Source organism: Tinamus guttatus, unplaced genomic scaffold (assembly GCF_059628265.1).
Source record: "Tinamus guttatus ecotype Peru unplaced genomic scaffold, ASM5962826v1 Tinamus_guttatus_pri_ptg000043l, whole genome shotgun sequence".
NCBI classification, from domain to species: Eukaryota; Metazoa; Chordata; class Aves; order Tinamiformes; family Tinamidae; genus Tinamus; species Tinamus guttatus.
In genome coordinates, this window is record NW_028288577.1 from 1,446,395 (window position 1) to 1,464,617 (window position 18,223).

Here is an 18,223-nt window from a genome sequence, read left to right on the forward strand (position 1 = left end):
ACAAATCCACACTTGTGTCTCAAAGTGTAACATAAGATCTTAGTTATCCCGAAAACCCTGATGAATTGTCAGATCTTTCCTTACTTGTGGGTAAATATGAGCCCCTTATAATCCATTACATGTCCTTTGTCCGTATATATGTGTGCATTTGCACAGGCTGCAAGATTGATAATAAGCATGATAAATCTTGCTGTTTTCTTAAGGGAAGTAACAATATATTATTCAAGTGCCTCCAGTGGAGCTGGCATGTTCCTACCTTGCAAAGTGTTGCTGAGGCAGGGTATGCCTGCAAGGCCTTTTCAGCGAGCGAAGCAATTGCTTGGCATAGGAATGCCATGCAAATAAAAAGGAGTATGCAGTATCATGGACCACAAAATGTATCCCCATAGCGAGCCCGCGGGGACCTAATCCCCCTGCGCATCTCATGCAGCTTCTTGTAGTGAAGCCAATGCAAAGACATGGTTAGGTCTGAGCGTCATAAAATGGCAAGTTTTATTGAGATGAGACAAAGACTTATCTAAAAAGCCCTCGCTGGTATTTAATGGGATTCATCGTGTGTCTGCATTGCCTGGGCACTGCTGAAAATCCTGGTCATCATTTTATTCCAAGCTTACCTAAGTCCTAGTTCTTTGGAGAGTGGGAAATTTTATTTGGAGAAAAAAGTCGCTGGATTTTCTAATTTTAACCGGGGCTGAGAACTGTAAGTATGTGAATACCACAAGAAAACCTTTCCAACTCTGCAAAATCTAAAAAGTGCCGAAGATCCTTTGTGAATCCTTTTTTAATGAAATTTCCAGACCTCGAGGTTGGAAGAACGTCAGGTGAAGTTTCTGGTGTGCGGTGCATCCCCCCGAACCGCCTCAGGAAGCCCCAGCAGTTGTTCAGAGCTCTCCGTTTGTCACAATATTCTATTTTACATCAGGATTAAATGTAAAGAAATGTTAATCCCTAGGGGGGGACTTGGGGCTGATTGTAGCGTTCCTGATTTTTTCCAGGCCTCCTGATCTTGAAAAGCTGTAAAGAGTCGAAATATGCACAGATCTTGAGATTCAAGGGGAAATAACAATTTTCCTGGTAATTATTTTTATTATAAGGAGGCATTTAGTTTTAAAAAACATAATAGCACCTAGTTACGCTGTAGTTCCCGCCTCTTTTTGCTTTTTGCTTGCTAAATAGGTTATACTAAATTACCTGGTATTGAAAAAAAATTATAGGCTCATTTTATGTTTCAGTTCACTGTGTTCTTTAAGTTGTAGTTGAGTTTTGCATTTACTTAAATGGTGCCTTTTCATCTGAACTAATATAACAGATATCTCCTGTAGCCAACTGCAGCCAAGCAGTAAATACTCACAGATAGGGAAAATAGGAGGACTCATTCAAAAGACAACAAAGAAGTAAAAGCTACAATGTGGGACTTGTTCTTAGATCCTTGTTTGTTGTAAGTTGATTTGTGCTGCAGTAGCACTTGGTTAGCCCTTCTCCATCCCCTTCTGTTCCTCCTCCTCTTCCTCCTTGTCTTCCTCCTCCTCCTCCTTTTTCTCCACCTCCTCCTGCTCCTTTTTACCAGACTGGGTAGGCAGGGGTTGAGATCTGAGGAGGAAAGCGGTGATTTTGGTGCATGGGGCAGTGCGGGAGCCGGCGCTCTCGCTCCCAGGCCGAGCCCCTTCCTTCTGCTCCCACAAAACCGCAGCATAAACTTCCCGAGGACACCGCACGCAGCCCGTTCACTCTTGTCCCTAATCCCAGCTTTGTATGGATGCCGCATCCCGCCTCCGCCGCCGGGGCCGTCGCTCCTCGCCCGTCCTCTCCCTCACGTCGGGGCTGCGGCCGCGTCGGCCGGCGACACTCGGGTCCCTCGTTTGGCAGCGAGGTGTATTACCAGGTTACCCGGCCCGTGGCGGCTAACGTGAGCCCGCGAGGCAAAGGCAGGCTTCAAGAAATGCACTTCATCATTTGTGTTTTCACCTTACCCCCGCCTCGTACTGCGACGCAAAGAGCCGCGAGTTGGAGCCAGCCTTTGTCAAGGCTGCCTTGGCCGCGGCCGCGGCGCACGGGGCCGCCGAGCGCTGAGGAAAGGCAGATCCTTCGGAAAGGAGAGGGAAAGGTCAGGCCTAATCCGCAAGGACAAGCAGTGGATGTCTGTGTGTATATTGGGTTTCACATATGAAATCCAGTCATGATAAATCTGATGGCTTTAGAAACATCTACTTTGATTAATGAAAACATAGTTTCCCATAGACCATGGGTTTCATACTTCAAAGTTCTCCTGGATTTAAACCTTAGGTTTTGCTTATTCATATAACATGCAGGAAACTATTTTTAAATGAGTAAGGGGGTTGAAAAAAAAGGCAAGCGGTTCAACATCCGCAGCCCAGATAGGCCGGATAATCAGGAGCAAAATTAACAAACAGACGTTTTATTATGCGTTTTACAATAATGTTTACATTCCTTCCCCTATATTTGTTTTGCCTCGAAAAGATTTATGCATTTATAAAAATATCGCCCTGCTTCCCGCTCTGAAAATCGCCGGCTCTGGCGCTGCCGGGACCGGAGCCGCAGAGGCCGCGAGGATGAGGAGGGCGTTTGGGATGGGGACGCGGGGACCATCCACCCGGTGTCCCCGACCGTGCTTTTCTGCTCCTATTTACCCCATTTTTTTGCCCGCGTGTGCATTGCAATATGCAAGGTGAGGCGCAAAACTGTCAAGCCATTTAATAGAACCGTTACTGTATTTCTGGAGAACGTTCTCATGTTTGATTTACTGTTCTTTAGAAGACAGGAAATGGAGCTACTTGATTTCATATTTTAAACAAAGCTATCCAGGGGTTTAATGAAAAAAATTTCCCCTGGCTTTTGAATTTAAGGGCTATGGTGAAAGATTTAGCTTAGCTATTTTGACTTAGAAAAATAACATACTAGAAGCATTAAAATATTTTGTAAAAATACTTTTTAGCACTAGATTTTTCAGAGAAGAAAATAAGCTGCTCTGGTTTTCTTGGGCTTCGTTTGGTAGTGTGAACTGTGAAAGGAAGGGATGTTTCCAAGGTTCTTTTTTTTCCCCTTTCTGTAGAATTTAATTTATTTTCCTTTTATATTAAAAGCCTTGAAACAATTGCAATGTTAAAGACAAATCCTGTGCTTACAAGCGAGGTAATTTGGTGTGAGTAATAACAGAAGCCTGTGCCATTAATAAAATGTGAGAAACATTAAGCAGAAAGGCCAAATTCTGCCCTGTCCTGCAGCCGGGTGAGTAGAGGGCAGCTCTCGCAGCGAGGCCAATGGCAGTGGAAGGAGGGAAGTGTGAGGTCCCTATTGGGAGAAAATCAAAATTTCAGTAGAAAAACCAAAGAACCAAAGTTTCTGCTCACTAAACTTGGTTGGATTTGGAGTTTATTTTGTACATTTGCAGTGCCGTGAATTTGGGATGGTGCAAAGGAGGCTGGTGGCTCATTTCCACCCATTTATCTTCAGTAAATTTTTCAAGGAGGAGGAGAAAATTCCCTGCTTGATTGAAAGCACCAAGCCATAGGATGAAATACTAACACGGATTTTAGTCAGTGGGATTTTTTTTCCCAATGATTTTAATGAGGTTTCAGCAGGATTTCGCTAATGATTGCCTAGCTAAAATAACACAGGTTTGCTCCTTCCTTGAGCTGTCCCTAGGTGAATTGCTCCTCATAAGGGGGGTTCTGCCATGCAGAAGGGCCGGTTTTCACACATCAGGGTCTTATATTTGTGGCTGTCAGGAGGATTTCAGCAGTTTGTCAGTAAACACAGCCGGCAGGGTCTGCCTTCCCTCAAGCGCCCGGTAATCCGCGGAGCCGGCGGGAGGCTCCCGCTCGCCTTCCCGGCGGTCAGCGCGGCCGGGCCGGGGGCTCCCTGGCTTCCGAGGGCAGGATGCGCCTCCGAGATTTATCTGGAAGCGGCGCTCTGGCCAGCGATGAGAAACGCGATACGTTATCAGCCGAGAGACTGGGATCGAGAAAGGGAGAGCAAGGCAGCCAGAAAAAGAGATTACAATTTAATAAATAGCAAAGATGTGGTTAGCTGCTATCAGTTTAACTTTAATGCCATTAGCTCGTGTCCCGTTGCTCGAGATGTATGTAGGGCAAAGCACCCAAAGGCTCCTGGGGAAGAAGCAGCCCATCTGTGACTTCATGCACTTTGCAGAAGTGTTTTTCAAGTTGTAAGAATATCCAGGACTTAATTTTGCCTGGGGAAATCGTTTTGCATGTGCTGCCTGTTGGCAGTGGCGAGCAGAACGGGAAGGTCCTATGCAACTGCTCTGGCTTGGCCTCAAACAGCTTTTTGCATTTGGAGCAAGGCAGAGCTCTCGTGGTTTGGGCTTCTCAGTCCAAAATGACCTCTCTGGTTTAGGCAAGGCCCTACTTTATACTCGCCTTTACATGGAACCAATATTAAAAGCAGAAAAAGGTTTCTGGACCCAGCGCGGAGCACAGAGCCCTTCGGCCTCACGGAGCAACACGAAGCATATTGCCAGTGCCAGGCACATAACATGGAAAAGCAGTGAAAAAGGAGGAAAGATAAAACCAGAGCCTCCCCAGCCCTTCGGATTTTTTTTACAAGCTTTCTGTGCAGTTAATCCCTCGAACCTGCATTTACATTAACACTTGCACCTCACACGTTGCTGCTAAGGACTTCTGGCAGCTCCCGGCCCTGATTGCCGAGGTAATGCTACACTTGTCTCCTTTGCTCTCGCTCAAGTATCTCTGCAACCAGAGGGCCAGCACTCCATGAAGTTTCTCGTTGCACACGTATGCAGTCATCTTGGCAGAGCTTCAAAAACCATTTGCCTTATTATTCATATGTCTGCTTATAGGAGCAGAAATGCTCCCATTTCTCACTTTCAAAATAAGAGCAGACACGAGGGAAGAGCAGATTTCTGAGCACCCGCGGGAGCTCCCCAGTGCCTGCCTGCTGCCACCCCCGGCCTCCTCCCGGTCACATTTAAAAGCCTTCTCAGTAGCTGTCCAGGTACTTAAACAACCCCATCAAAAATGACCGAAATCAGTGGAGTCTTAACAGAGTTGAAGCTGAGGGAGGGTCTCATGCTCTTCTGAAAACACAGAAAGAATCAAGTCAAAAAAGACCACATCTCGCTTTTCTGCCTGCAATTAGGAAATCTGACAACATGGTGGTGTTGCAGAAACTTAAATACAACAGATACTCCTTAACCTCACAGCATTTTCTCACACAGGCCCCCAAACCCCTTTCTTTCAAACCAACTAGTGGACCGGAGCAACCCTCTGAATCTGAAGCCCCAATTAGAAAGTGGAGATGTTGGGTCAGCCCTCGCGGCTCGGCCTGGGGCGCGTCCAGGGTTCAAGTGCGCGCGTCGCCCAAGAGCCCCGGCCTGGTCTGTAGAGTCCATTTAGTGTTGATGGTTTTCTAGTGCCAGGAATCTCCTCTGCGGCCAGGCGGAGCGATAAATCAAAGCCGTGCGCGCTGATGAAATTCAGGAGCCACGAGTCACCGTTGCAGCCCATATAAATCCCTGCATGCCAGCCCCGGTGCTTTTGTCCGTGCCATTAGAGTTCAAAATTATCTGCCCCTCTTTGCTGATGTATGGATTAACTGGCTGCCCGAGTGTTTACTAACGGTTATCACCCGGTACTTTGGCCGTTATCAGAGGAAGGGACGCCTGCCGCGGGGCTTGGTCTCTCACCCTTTCTATTACCACCTGTCATTGGCAGAGAGTGTGCTGTGAAGCTGTACAGTCACAGCGCGCGAGTGGAGATAGTTTCTGACGGCTGATCAAAGGGGAAAACCAAAGGCCTGATAACAAGGACGTGTTTCATGTACTTTTAACTTTGAGAAACATTGGCATTTGCATTTTTCCCCCCTCGGTAGGCTGGCAGAAACCAGGCACAATAAACGCTGCATATTCAGTTACCTAATAGCGGAGTAAACGGTATGTGCTTGGAGCAACAAAGCCTAGCTGTAATCCTGCTCCAAGTGGGAGTGATTTCAGTAAGCCTTCGCAGGAGACTCGCTGAATAATAAAGTAGAATAACTTTAGTTTGCACTTTGAAGAGGTCTTGGATTCAGAGTCTAGTTTTTGCATTCAGCAAAACATTGTATGCTATTTTAACTTAGGAAATAACTACAAGTTGGGAGTTATTTTATGTCTCTATTGTAGGTGCTATCATAATAGCCAGCATCTTAAATAAAACACTGTTGATGAGAGACTCTTAGCTCAAATTTGACCTAAAACTTTGCAGGAACACAGAAGATCCACATATAATCTGGTCTGAAAGAAAGGCTTGCTTTTCCTGTTCTGTAGACATATTTAAAACACAATATAGCCAGCAAGCAGTCTGTTCCTCACAAGTCAACTTCAAAACCAGTTCCTAGTTGTCTAGGATGTGCTTAATAACCTATATGCAATTCTAAAGCAGCTCAGCTCCGAGTCTGTCGTCGTTTGCCCCGGTGTCGGTGAGTTCAGCGGCACCGCTCCTGGTTCTCACTGGTGTGCGAGCAGAACTGGATCTGTATTTCTCATTTAATTCTTTTGCTTACAGCTGCTTGGTCGAGCAGTCCAGTTCTTAGGGCTCCGCTTGCTTCTCCTCTGCTTCAGCATCAACATTTGAATTAAGGGGCTGAAATGAGCTTTCCAGGAGCTCAGAACGCGAGGGCTTCTTTCTTTCAAATGAACCATTGCAATAAATGATATGTGTGGAAGAAGTTTGGTCCTGAGGTCTACCAGACGTCTCCCGTTTGTCTGTTAAAGGTACCTATGACCGGAGCGTGACGTTGCTGGAGGTGTGCGGGAGCTGGCCCGAGAACTTCGGCCTGCGCCACATGTCTTCCCTGGAGCACACCGAGGAGGGCCTCCGAGAGCGCCTGGCCGACGCGATGTGCGAGTCGCCCAGCAGGGACATAGTGGGATCAGGAACAGGTACAAAGAAGAGGTGTGATCAGAGATCACGTACATCTCACCCAATGGTGATTTTTGATTTTTTGTTTTGTGTTGTTAACTAGTTCAAGTTTCGCTTCCCCTTTTCTCAGCTTGCTTCTTCTGTGACTGATTAACTTCTCTGGGCTCTCCTCTAGTGTGACAAAGAGGAAAATGTTGCTAGATCACATAGATGTAGTCTGAGAAGCCTAAAGTAACTTGAAGATAAACACTGACATTTGAAGCCTCCTTCCTGCATTGCCCTGTTAAGCGCTTTCCTCCCAAGAGCACCATCAGCCTTGTGCAGATCTCTGCCTATGCCCACGCTGTTCACAACAACGTCATCATCACACACATCCTAATTTGGTGTCCTAAATAGACACTGTGAAGTGCTGGTTCTGTAATCCAAATTAATCCGTCTTCATCAGTGTCCATTATATTGATAAATTATATCATCTGTTTAAATAAATGGAATGGCACGTCAGAGATTATGCAGCTCCGAGGGGCCTCGTGGTAGGAAATGTTCAGAAATGGCAAAGTGCAGTTATTGTGGCTTTATTGTCTCCATTAATTTTGACTTGTTTTAAAAATGCCCGCTAGTAAAAGGGCTCAGTCCATCTTTGATCCATGCACCATTTGTGTTGTGACCAGCAGCTAATAGCAATGGTAGCTTCTAACATCAGCTGCCAACTCACTTGTCACTGTTCTGGCAAGCTGCCTAGGAAGGAAAAAAAAGGAGAGAAAAAAAAAAGAGCAAGCTTTAGCATAATGTATGGGTATGCCAACCTTTTGACATTATGGAAGGCTTCAGAGAGTGGAAGCTGTCTCCTCCTTGTCAGCTGCTGCCCTCGCGTATTGCTGAGGGCTGGTGTTGCATGGAGCTCTCCCTGCTCTTCACTGCTCCAGCTGGAGAAGACTCGAGGGCTCTCCCATCAAGGCTTGTCACCCTCGCTTAGCAGATGGGTCACCACGGAGCATCTAACCCACAGCAGGGCCATTCTGCTGCTGCCTCCCAAGAAGAAGCAGTCGGAGTTCAGGCTCCTGCTCTATGGAGGTACAAATGGCAGTAACCAGGCTGCTGAGCAGGCCAGAAGCCACTTTCATGGCCCCAGTTTCTCTTCTTTCAGCCCATCCACCTCTGATTTGCTAGTGCTGAGCAAAGATGGGCTCCAAGGACTTGGGTGTTTGCGAAGGAGGTTGGCTGGATGCTCAGTATGGGTCACAGTCCCAGATCTGGTGCTCATTCTCATCATCTTGCTGCCTTGGACAAGGCACTTAACCTGCCTTGACTCAGCTGCTGCATCTCTGCCATAAGGATAGGGATGCTTCTCAATGGTGATGTGGAGTTTAATCAGGCCATGTTTTCAAAGCCCTGAGAAGATGGAAAAATGAGCAGTGAAGATAGAGGTCAGAGATACAGGTATAGATTTACCGTCCATTTTCACCAGCACAGATCAGTGCCAGCTGCTTTGGCGTAAGGTTCACAACATTCAAGGTCTCTCTATATAAAGACAGAGCTGTTTATAAAGAGATGCCATCACTGAGCTAAAGTTCTTCCAGAGAGATTTCCCTCTGCTCTTTTACTCCAGGTACACAATGTTCATAGGGAGGGTAGAAGATGCACCATTTCAAAGTAGCAAACACAAGCAGCATCGTGTAGTAGTGAGTTAACAAGAGCATTAACTCAACTCACCTAATCCTGCTACCCTGCTGTCTCTATCGTTCTTATGCTCTGTGTTCCTCTGCCTACGCAGGGCTCTCGCTATCACTAACGTTTTATTCTCGGAATTTGGGCACAGGATAACTTGGTGCAGCAGAGGATACCTCTTGATAAGGCTGGGAAGTCCCATGTCCTTTCTGCTTTCATCCCCTACCTACTCTTGAACTGTTCTTCCTCCCAGATGGCCATAAAAATCCCAGTGCTGCTCAGATGATACCTGGAAGGCTCCTCTTGCCTGCGAGGCGGGCGAGCGCTGGCTCCAACACGCGTGGTCTCACCCAAGGCAGCCGCTTGCAGGGGTGGCATTAAAGCACTAGCAGCTGGCTGCTGGTGGTAAATAAAACCAGATAAGTTTGGAGGTACATTAGCCCTGCTTTCAGAGGTGAGGTGTCTTTGCTGGCTCTGAATAGGTAGGATTGTTTGAACTTGCCCCGGACATCCAAACAAGTTGGAGTCTTGCATGCCTTTAACCCCTGTTTGTGCTCCTTGAATTCTCTCCACACAGTGTTTAACACATTTTACAGAAATTTAATGAAGCCCACAAAGTCTCACTTGAACGGAACCGTAAAATAACAAAAATTTTTAGTGCTAAATGTGAATATATGTGCCTGTGTGGTGCTCAGATCTACTACGTGTACAAAGTAAAATGAGAAATAAGATGGACAGTGAGACGTTATCAAGTGCACAACTGGTCCTGACACACACTTCATGGCAAGAGATAAATAGATTCTTTTAATGCCTTAACTGTTAGGACATAGCTGGCAGATTCATATAGTATTCAGGGCTGAAATGCCTCAGTAGTGCAGAGGAAACTCATGCTCATAATACACAGACCGTTTTGGGCGGTGGATATTAGCAGTTTTTCTGTTCTGACCTGCAGTTTGCACTGAAAGCAGAGTTAGCAACGCAGCACTGGCTCAGCAGTCCCCACTCCTGCCCGTTGCAGAGGGCACCACGAGGTGCTCTGTGAGGAAACATCCAAGCAGAGGACATTGAAACCATGAGGAGCAATTCCTATGTCTGCAGGGAAGGGGAGTCATGGCCTAATGGGTCTTCTCCGTCTAGGACTCGGGCTAGTTGCCAAGGGCTGTCGGACAGTGGATGGGAGAAGAACCAGGTCTGGAAAATGACCCCCCAAAAATCTACTTTGCCTGTGACCTAAATGATAACTCCAGTCATACAGCTAGTTGAGTTGATTGGGAAACCAGCTCTTCTCCTTGTTATCCAATTATCCAGACAACCCATGTCTATCTTAAGTGGAGTCTGCTGTACATAAGCTGTCAGCCTAGATACACATTTAATTCCAAAGAAGGCGTAAATTGGCAAAGATGCAAGAAGATGTTTTTGCTGTTTCTGTGAGACTCTGACTGAAAAAAAAGAGGTCTATTCACAAAATGTTAGTGGTCAGTGACCTCTTTTTCTTGCAAAGCTTTGTTTTCCAGCAGCCACAATATTTACATTTGCAATGTAAATGAGTTTGTGCTCTGGCTTCACATTGCATTCTCAAAAAAAAAAAAAATAGTATTTTGATAAACTGTGCTGCCAGGAAACAAATCTCTCTGACAATATTGGCTCAAATTTGTCATACAGAAATTACCAGCCTGGGTTAGAGTTCTTTCCTTCCAAATTATTGCAATCAGTAAATCCTGTGATTTATTTAGTCCTTCAGTAAGTGCAATAAGTGCATTTCTTAAGCTTTCAAATGCATTTTGGTCATCTCTAGGCATAAAATTGAAAATTAGTCTATAATATGAGGCCAAGCCCCTTCCAGTGCGGTGGATGGTTCGTGCTCAGATGCAGCCGAGGGAGGCTATTTCTGTGGCCCTTCTGTGTTTCAGTGCAGTAAGAGCTAAATACACTGAATCCGGGGAGTTCAGCCCAACCTTGTGCTGTCCTTCGGCACAAGAGCTTTAATGTATGTTAAACCTAGGCAAAACAAATAAGTGTTCGGTTAATTTTGTCAGGATAGGCAGTGTTACAAACTTCCTTAGGAATAGATGGGGCTGCTGTCAGCCCGGTTCTGCGGCTCGATCGCTGGGTGCCGTAGGAGTGGATGCAACTCCAGAGATCAGAGCCTGCCTTGCTGTTTTATTCAGTTTGTGGTTGCAGTTGGTGCCTGTCTGCTGTGTCTTCCCTGTTACAATTTGTTTGGCTGCCCTTATGTTGTAGTTGTATCTAATTTATTTTGACAAAGATTACCCAAATCCACATTTCTGCAATGTTTTACAAGTGTTGGAACTGTTCCATCGTCATAGATGAGTAAGATTTTTCTTTGTGGGCATATATCCTTTTTTTTTTTAATTCATCATGAAATTCAGTGCCTTGTGTTAGCTCAGTTTATACTTCAGTTTATGCAGGAAAACAGCATTTTTCTCTACCAATCCTGTATCAGGAATACATTGAACTTCCACTGAAAACTTGTCTTAAAAGACTGCAGAACATCCCCCAAATGTTGCAACCCAGAAGCAGTGTCTGCAGAGGGAAAGATTTAAATATGACACCAATGTAGTCAAGAAAACCTGCAAGATTTGAAGATTTAGGATAGGATGTAAAGGGAAGCGGTTTAAACCCGTTGTAATGTGAGCAGAATTTCAGTTTAAAAGAAAAAAAAGGGAAAAGAAAGGAAAAAAATGGCATATCTCACTTTCTCCCAAACTCCCTGCAAAACTGCACTTCTGAGTACCAGTGTTGGAGAGTTGGTGAGAGGTGAGATGCAGAAGCAGCAAAACCGCTCTGGAGTTTCACAAACCCGTTGTGTGACGAACAAAGCTCCTGTTTGGAAATGAGCTCTTTAATGTGATTAATGGCACGTGAGCAGGTGGAGCTCGTTGGAGGGGCCGGTGGGGCCGGCCCGGCTGTGGCTCCGCGTTGGGACACTCGGGAGCTGCCCTTGCTCCGTAGCCACACGCTCCATCTGGCTCTCAGATGCTCACGGTGGCCTGCACCAAACTCCGGGCTTGACACCTTTGAGCTCTGCAAGGGGAAGTTTTTGAAATCTTTATGTGAAATTCGGAGCCTGGGTCTAAATCTGAAGTTCCTGACAAGAAGTGAAGTCACAAGCTTTATTGCATGCCTGGTGCGGGTCAGAAGGGTATTCATCTGCCTGAAAGGAGGAAGGAGCGATTCCCTCTGATCCTCGCACAGGAAAAATCTTCTGATGCTGGTTTTTTTTTTTCCAGAAGAGAAAATGCCTGTCATCAGAAGCCGTGTTCAGATGAGCAGCCACCAGTACCAAAAAGTATCTGCACATTTAGTTTGCAGAATAGGATTAGCCCTAGACAGAGTTAGAGCTTGAATCAGAACCTTTCCTTCCTTCCCTCTTTCTTTCCTTCCTCTTCCTTTTAATTCTACTAAGATAATTTCCACCACCCCTTCTGTTTTCCTTAATTCTCACGGGGACTCAGGATATAGGAACGCAGCACAGAACTGTTGATTTTCCCCCAAAAAGCATTTCTGCGGGCAGGTTTCTGCACAGGTTCATTGGTACCTCAGCAGCAGCGGGCAGCAAGTGCCCTGGCATATCAAATAGCAGCGATGCTAAAAGCAGCCTTTGAGCTTTTGGAATATTCATCCCAGGGTCAGAGATTAAATTACCCCCTCAAATAAGTCCAGGAGCTCAATGCAGCTCTTCCTACAAAAGGCTTATTACAATGAGATGCTTCTAAAAGAACTGAAATTTCAGGGGTGTTCAAGAGCCACCATGTTTTGCAGAGCTGAGTGAGGAGAGCATGCGTTGCCTGGGCTTATTTTAACGTGTTGAATTTAGTGATTTCTCGCATGCAACAGGCAGCAAATGGCCTTCATCCTCCGGCACCGTGCTTGTTCCCCAGGGCTTCGTGCACGCCAAGGCCATTGGACACCCGACATGGGCTTCCAGCCGCGGGGACACCCATCCTGGGGCCACCAGCACCTTTATAACTCCCTGATGATGCCCAGCCACCCAGTCCTGGCTGCTGCCCACCGTGGCCAGGAGTGCGGACCCCGCACGGGGCGCCAGCCCCGGCACCCGCGGCCATTCGGTGCCATTTGTGCCGGACCTTCTTAAGGGGGGTTGGACGGATGTTGATGCCACAGACATTCCTGGTGGGAGCTGCAGTCCCTTCTTGGTAGGAAACATCCTCTGATGTCTGTAAAGAGAGTGCCGATACTCTACATTTGATAAGAATTTGGGCAATTGCATTTATTTATAATCAATTTTGGTTTGGGGAGTTTAATTTTCTTATTATTAAACCAAGGCTCTTTTTTTTTTTTTTTTTTTTTAAGAACTATTTTATTTTTGATGCAGACACAGCCGGTGAAGTAGCGGTAAAAAGCATCACTACAAAGAGGCACATGGCTTTGAAATGTTTTGGTATGTAACATAACTGTATTGTTCTCAGGTCTTTCCTTTTGCACACAAAATATTTCTTCTAGTTTTAAACGTAATCTCTCTGCCAGATTTCACGGGGTTACAGGCGTAGAGTGGCCATAGAGGAACAAAACAAAAAATACCCGAGTGCTTCAAATCATTTCACAAATAACATTGTTCCATTTCTCTCTTTAAATGAACAAGAGTTTCTTTGATTTTTTTTAAGTCAAATTTAGGATTCTGCTGTTCAGAGCAGAGAGGTCACAAGGCCCTAATGTATTTAGCATTGACTGCCCTCTCTTGTAGTGCGTCTATTAGTCAGTAATTTGATTTGTACCTATTCATTTGCAGTCCCTGCAGGAGCTCTGAGCTGGCCCCAAGTATAATTGGTGCTGTCTCTATTTTTACATCATTAGATTAGCCCCGACTCCTGGCCACTTGTTGTCTGCGCTTGTCTGTCCATTTATACAACCTAATGTAACACAAAATTCATTACTGATCACATTACTTTCAACTCTGAAGCCAGCTTTGTGATAAACATTTTCTTAACCCTTTCTTGCCAGCACGCAGACCTAGGGGATAAATGCACTTTCCCTTGGCAGCAAAAATCAATATCATAATAAAACAAAGTGCAGTCACATTTCTAGATTTGTCATTCCTCCTGGAGAAAGAAGTGGGGGGAAAAACATATATGAGATGACTAAATGATGTCTGCATCGAGGCATCTCAGGCTGCAGGATGTGAAATGTGCTCAGCAGTGTCCTTTCTGCTAGAGCATCAAGAAGTGACACAAGATAGGGCCAGCACTCAATTTGAAACTTAATTTCTTACTCATTGTTCTGCAAGTGTTTTAGCTGTTCTGTGCAGGCTGTAATCAGGTTATGACATTATTGGAACTGGACATTTTTCTTCCCAGTGCTTTGTCTCAATGTAGTTAACGGAGAAACAATTCCCTTTCCCCTTAGAGATTTGTTATTGTGTTGGATTTTGCTTGTGTTTTTGTGGGGTTTTTTCTCTTTTTTTTTGTTTTTTTTTGTTTTTTTTTTGTTTGTTTGTTTGTTTTTGTTTTATTCTTAACGATTAAGCAAATTAATTCTGCTACTGCAATCCCGCAGCACTTCCCGGGAAGATGCGGAGCTCCTTTCTGCGGGGCTCGGCTTTGCTCGCGTTTGATTGTTTCACTGAGTGCCCTGTAAAGCATTAAGCTTTTTGCATCGCTGGTGCTTTTGCTATTGATTTCAGTGGGAACGAGAAGAGAGCCATGGTAGGTATTCATTTTGGCCGGATTCTGCAAAGGGCTGAGCATCTTTACAGCTCCTCGGTTTGCAGTATCACGCCCATGTAGTGATTCCGGCTATTCAAGATGTGTTTTGGTACCCACAAAAGCTGTTGGTTTTTAACAGTTCACTCAAGCAATTTTCTATTCGTGCAGCTTGGCTTGGAAGTCTGTGAGTTGGGGGTTTTGCAGACTCCCCGTCGTGGCCCCGCAGAGCCCTGGCATCACTCTGATGTCACGGGCGTCTCCTCTTCCCTGGGCTCGAGCAGAAAAGAGCCCAAGTTACTGCAGAGCAGAGCAGAGCTCTCATAAAGTATGCATGGCCCTCATTAGGGGAGAAGGCTGCAGGATGGAAACCCATTTATGCAATAAATTGTTAAGTAGCCAAACTGTTAAATGAACGCTTCTTATTAGAGAGATACAGTGGAGGGTGAGTCACCGAACAACAAAATATGCATTAACACAGCAGAACTCTCATCGATAAATGGGAAAGCAACAGCTAAAACAATTAAAGCGTCGCCGCGCGAGCCAAGCTTCGGCCCGGCCATGTGGCCTGCTCCATGCAGCTCTGCTCCCCGTGCCGGGAAGCTCTGCGGGAGGCAGGAGCTCCCTGGTGTCCTGCTGAAGTGCCACCAAAGCCACCTACCCCGGAGCCATCCTCGCTGTGCTCGGGTGCCGCGCGGGTTCCTGCTGCGGTGCAGGAGGCTGCAGCCTCGGCTGTGACAAAGCCAGCGCCTCCGATCACCCCCGTTCGTTTCTCGAGGACGATCTCAGACTAACAGTAACCTGATTTTTGTCTGATAATCTCGCCCTGATATCCAAGCTGGAGCCTAAGAGCATCAGGGCTGCGGGCCCACATCCCTGTTTAACAGCTCTGCCGTCAGCTATCTGATACGTGGAGCGTGTCTAGTGGAGAGGGGCAGGTGGAATGCAGGATGGGGGAGAGGAAAAAGGCAAAAAAAAGGAGAGAAAAAGGAGAAAAAAAAGCAGGTCTTAGGGGTGCTTAGTGCAGGTGGCTTTCCTTGCAGTACATATTCTAAATCGTGCTATGAAAATATCATCTTTCCCTCCTTGCCTAGCCTGCTGTTTCCCCACCATGGATAATATATAAAACAGTAGACTTTGATTCATTAACATTTATGGGAAAATGTTAATATTAAACTGTAAGTGAAAAGCCCCATCTTATTGAATTCTTCTGCTGTGTTATTGGGAGCCTAATTACATTTTGCATTTAAATAAAAACCAGATGACGTTCAGGACAGTCAGGCAAGCATTCTGTAAGTGAGAATTTATCTTGCGATCTGGGTAAACAATGTCTCATCATTTAACAGTTATTATAAATAATGGGTTTTTAAGCACTTTGCTGGGAGTTCATATTGGCTCCACGCGGGTTGCACTGAGAGAGAGAGAATTTCAGTGACATCTTCCAGGCATCCGGTGAGGAGGAATCATATCCTGAGCTCCCTTCTCAAGCTGCAGCGGTTTTTATCTTGCTCTGTTTGTTATTGCTAAATATTGTATGCACAATCTGTTGGCGGAAAGTTAATAGTATGAAAAATCAGGAATCGGAGGCGTTTTGCAAGTGGAAAAAACATCTATGCTACCGTTCCAGCAAAAGGGAGACCTGGTTCAGGTTGTTGCAGAACCCCACCTCCAAACGCATGGCCTTCCCGTAAGGATGCTGCTATGTACAGCTTGTCTGCTCTTCCATGAAGAACAAAAAGGATGGTGTGGTAAAAAAGTGCAGAGAAAAAGGTAGAAGCTGCATTTTCCTGGGCTTTGCTTCGCTTCTGCTTCTGCCTCATGGAGGTTTCTCCAAGGCAGTTCCCATCACAGCAATTCCTTGTGGTCTGAACATGCTCTGCCCCATGTGCCAGTGAGGCAGGAATTAGTTTTCCGTGCTGACAGAAATCAGTGGTTGCAACCATTCGCTGTTGTGAAAAAATAGAGAATTTTGCAACATCGGGCTCTGGCTGATGGCAGCTAAGCTTTACCTCAGGAAAACGGCTGTTTCCAGGAAGCAAATTATTTGATGCCTTTTTCTGTGAGAGACTTTTTTTCCTATTTTCCAAGAATACCCACACAGCTAAAATTCATCACTTTTTTTTTTCTTTTTTTGTTTTTTTCTGGTATTTGTTTGTTATTTCTTTGCTCAGTGACTTTCTCCATATCTGCCCAAAACGCCAACTCTTGTGTTTCCATCAAAAGCGGGTCGTGCTGGGGAAGGCGAAGGGGCGACAAATTAACCTAGTAGCTTCTGTCCCTCTTCTGCAGGGTGAGCGGGGCAAGGACAGGCCCGGAGCCGAGCTCTGAGCACACTTGTTTGGCTGCCCACAGGGCTACTTTTATCAGCATGCTTTAGAAAAAATCTCCAGATTATATTTGACAGTATTCTGCCGACACTTGGTTGGCTTGCTGCTTGGAAGTGTGGCTGCTCACCCATCAAAACGTGTGGGAGAAGCCTGCAGAAAAAGTGCAACGTGAAGAGCAGGTAGTTCTGTTCACTCTGCTGCCAGATGCCCAAGCACAGAGCTGCATCTGAACAGCTTGAGGTGATTTAACTTGCTTTTTATGTGGGCTGGGGTTCAGGAGTGCCTTGGTTTGCTTAGGTTTGCTGTGCTTCATGCAAGCGCTCTCCCCTGCCGCGCGCTTTTCCACGGTGTGCAGCTGATTCACACATTTCTCGGTGTTTTTAATAGGGAAACTAAAAAGGCAAACTCTGTTAGGATCACTGCTTGAATACATTTTAAACACCAACTCTTTAAAAGTGGAAAGTTCAATTTACTTTCAGTAGCTGTCCTCTGGTTTCACGAGAGCAGATGCAAGCTATTGTACCGAACAAGCCCACTAACAACATGCCAAATTGAGCTTCAGATGTCACGTTTATTAAGGCTTTTTGATGTTTATGTCTAACATAAGAATTTGGAGCCATATAAATAAGGTAGAGTGTATTAAGAGCCTCAAGCAGATCTGCAAGTAGCAGGTCCCCGTAGCTGGCCTGCCGTTCTCCAGGTCATACTCAGCTCAGGTAGAGCCTTCAGTTTAAACATGCCCCTCCAAGCTTTGAGTGCATCTTAAAATTAGGTCTGCGTTCAGAAAATCAATCTACTTGAAGCAGCAACGTCAATGTAATCTTTAAAATAATTGACCAAACTGACCCAATCCGTTTGCTTTGGAACTGGAATTGTTTGGATGCATTTGGGGTTCCTCAGAGACGTTGAAGCCGTGCGGAGGAGCTGGAGGTCCCTTCTGCCGAGGTCAAACCTGAGCGGTTGGGGACCGCTGGGGTCCCAGGCGAGGCACATCCCGGCACCATCGCGGCTGCACGCGCTCAGCCCGGCTCTGCTGATTTGCACCAGCTGAGCATCTGCTCCCCCCAAACTTTTAACTTTTCCTTTGAATCCAACCCAAATTCCAGTCGGGCCCAGCTTCCTCCTCAGCATCAGTCTGCGCCAAGAGGACGGCCCAGCGTTGATCAGTAGCTTTCCTCGCTGTCCAGAAAAGGCCACTTTGTGTCAGAAGCCCTAGAAGCTCTGCCAGAACGACTCTGCTTTGTAATATTATCCTTCCAGAAGGAGCTCGGCAGTCAGGTTTCGTCCGGCGCGCGCCCACCCACGCATCCGCATCGACGCACACATGGGCGCGCGCCGAGAGCGCCGCCGCCGGCCTCCTCTGGCGTGATGTGCTGCCTCGTTTTCCTAAACGAGGATTATTAAGGGGATCCGACAACCCGGGCAACATCACAAGAGGGGAAAACGTCGGTCTTAGACATGAAAGCGGTTGCTGAAGTTCTGAGGTTTCGGCGTGCCTGAAATCCCTCATTCAGCATATCAGCGCGATGCTGCCCAGACCGTGAGGTAATCGCCATATTTGTTATTTTGACATTCGAGCAGCTTTTCCCACTCCGTCTTTTTCACTAGGACCGCTTGCTTGAGCGAGGAAGACCAAGGGGCCTTCATCTGG

At 46.2% G+C, this 18,223-nt stretch overlaps 1 protein-coding gene across 7 annotated transcripts in view; it reads left to right on the forward strand.

The window, feature by feature from the left end:
• Positions 1-18,223, forward strand: part of BCAS3 (BCAS3 microtubule associated cell migration factor) — a 272,079-nt gene that overhangs the window by 246,951 nt on the left and 6,905 nt on the right. For 2 of the 7 annotated variants that reach the window (XM_088536029.1, XM_088536038.1), the window contains 2 exons: positions 6,752-6,919; positions 12,922-12,987. The exons of 1 other annotated variant lie outside the window; for it this stretch is intronic. In XM_088536029.1, the coding sequence (XP_088392155.1) occupies positions 6,752-6,919; positions 12,922-12,987 (234 nt within the window). Of the gene's footprint in view, positions 1-6,751; positions 6,967-12,921; positions 12,988-18,223 lie in introns of all 7 variants that reach the window. 4 more of the 7 variants (XM_088536047.1, XM_088536056.1, XM_088536061.1 and 1 more) reach the window with 3 other exon arrangements.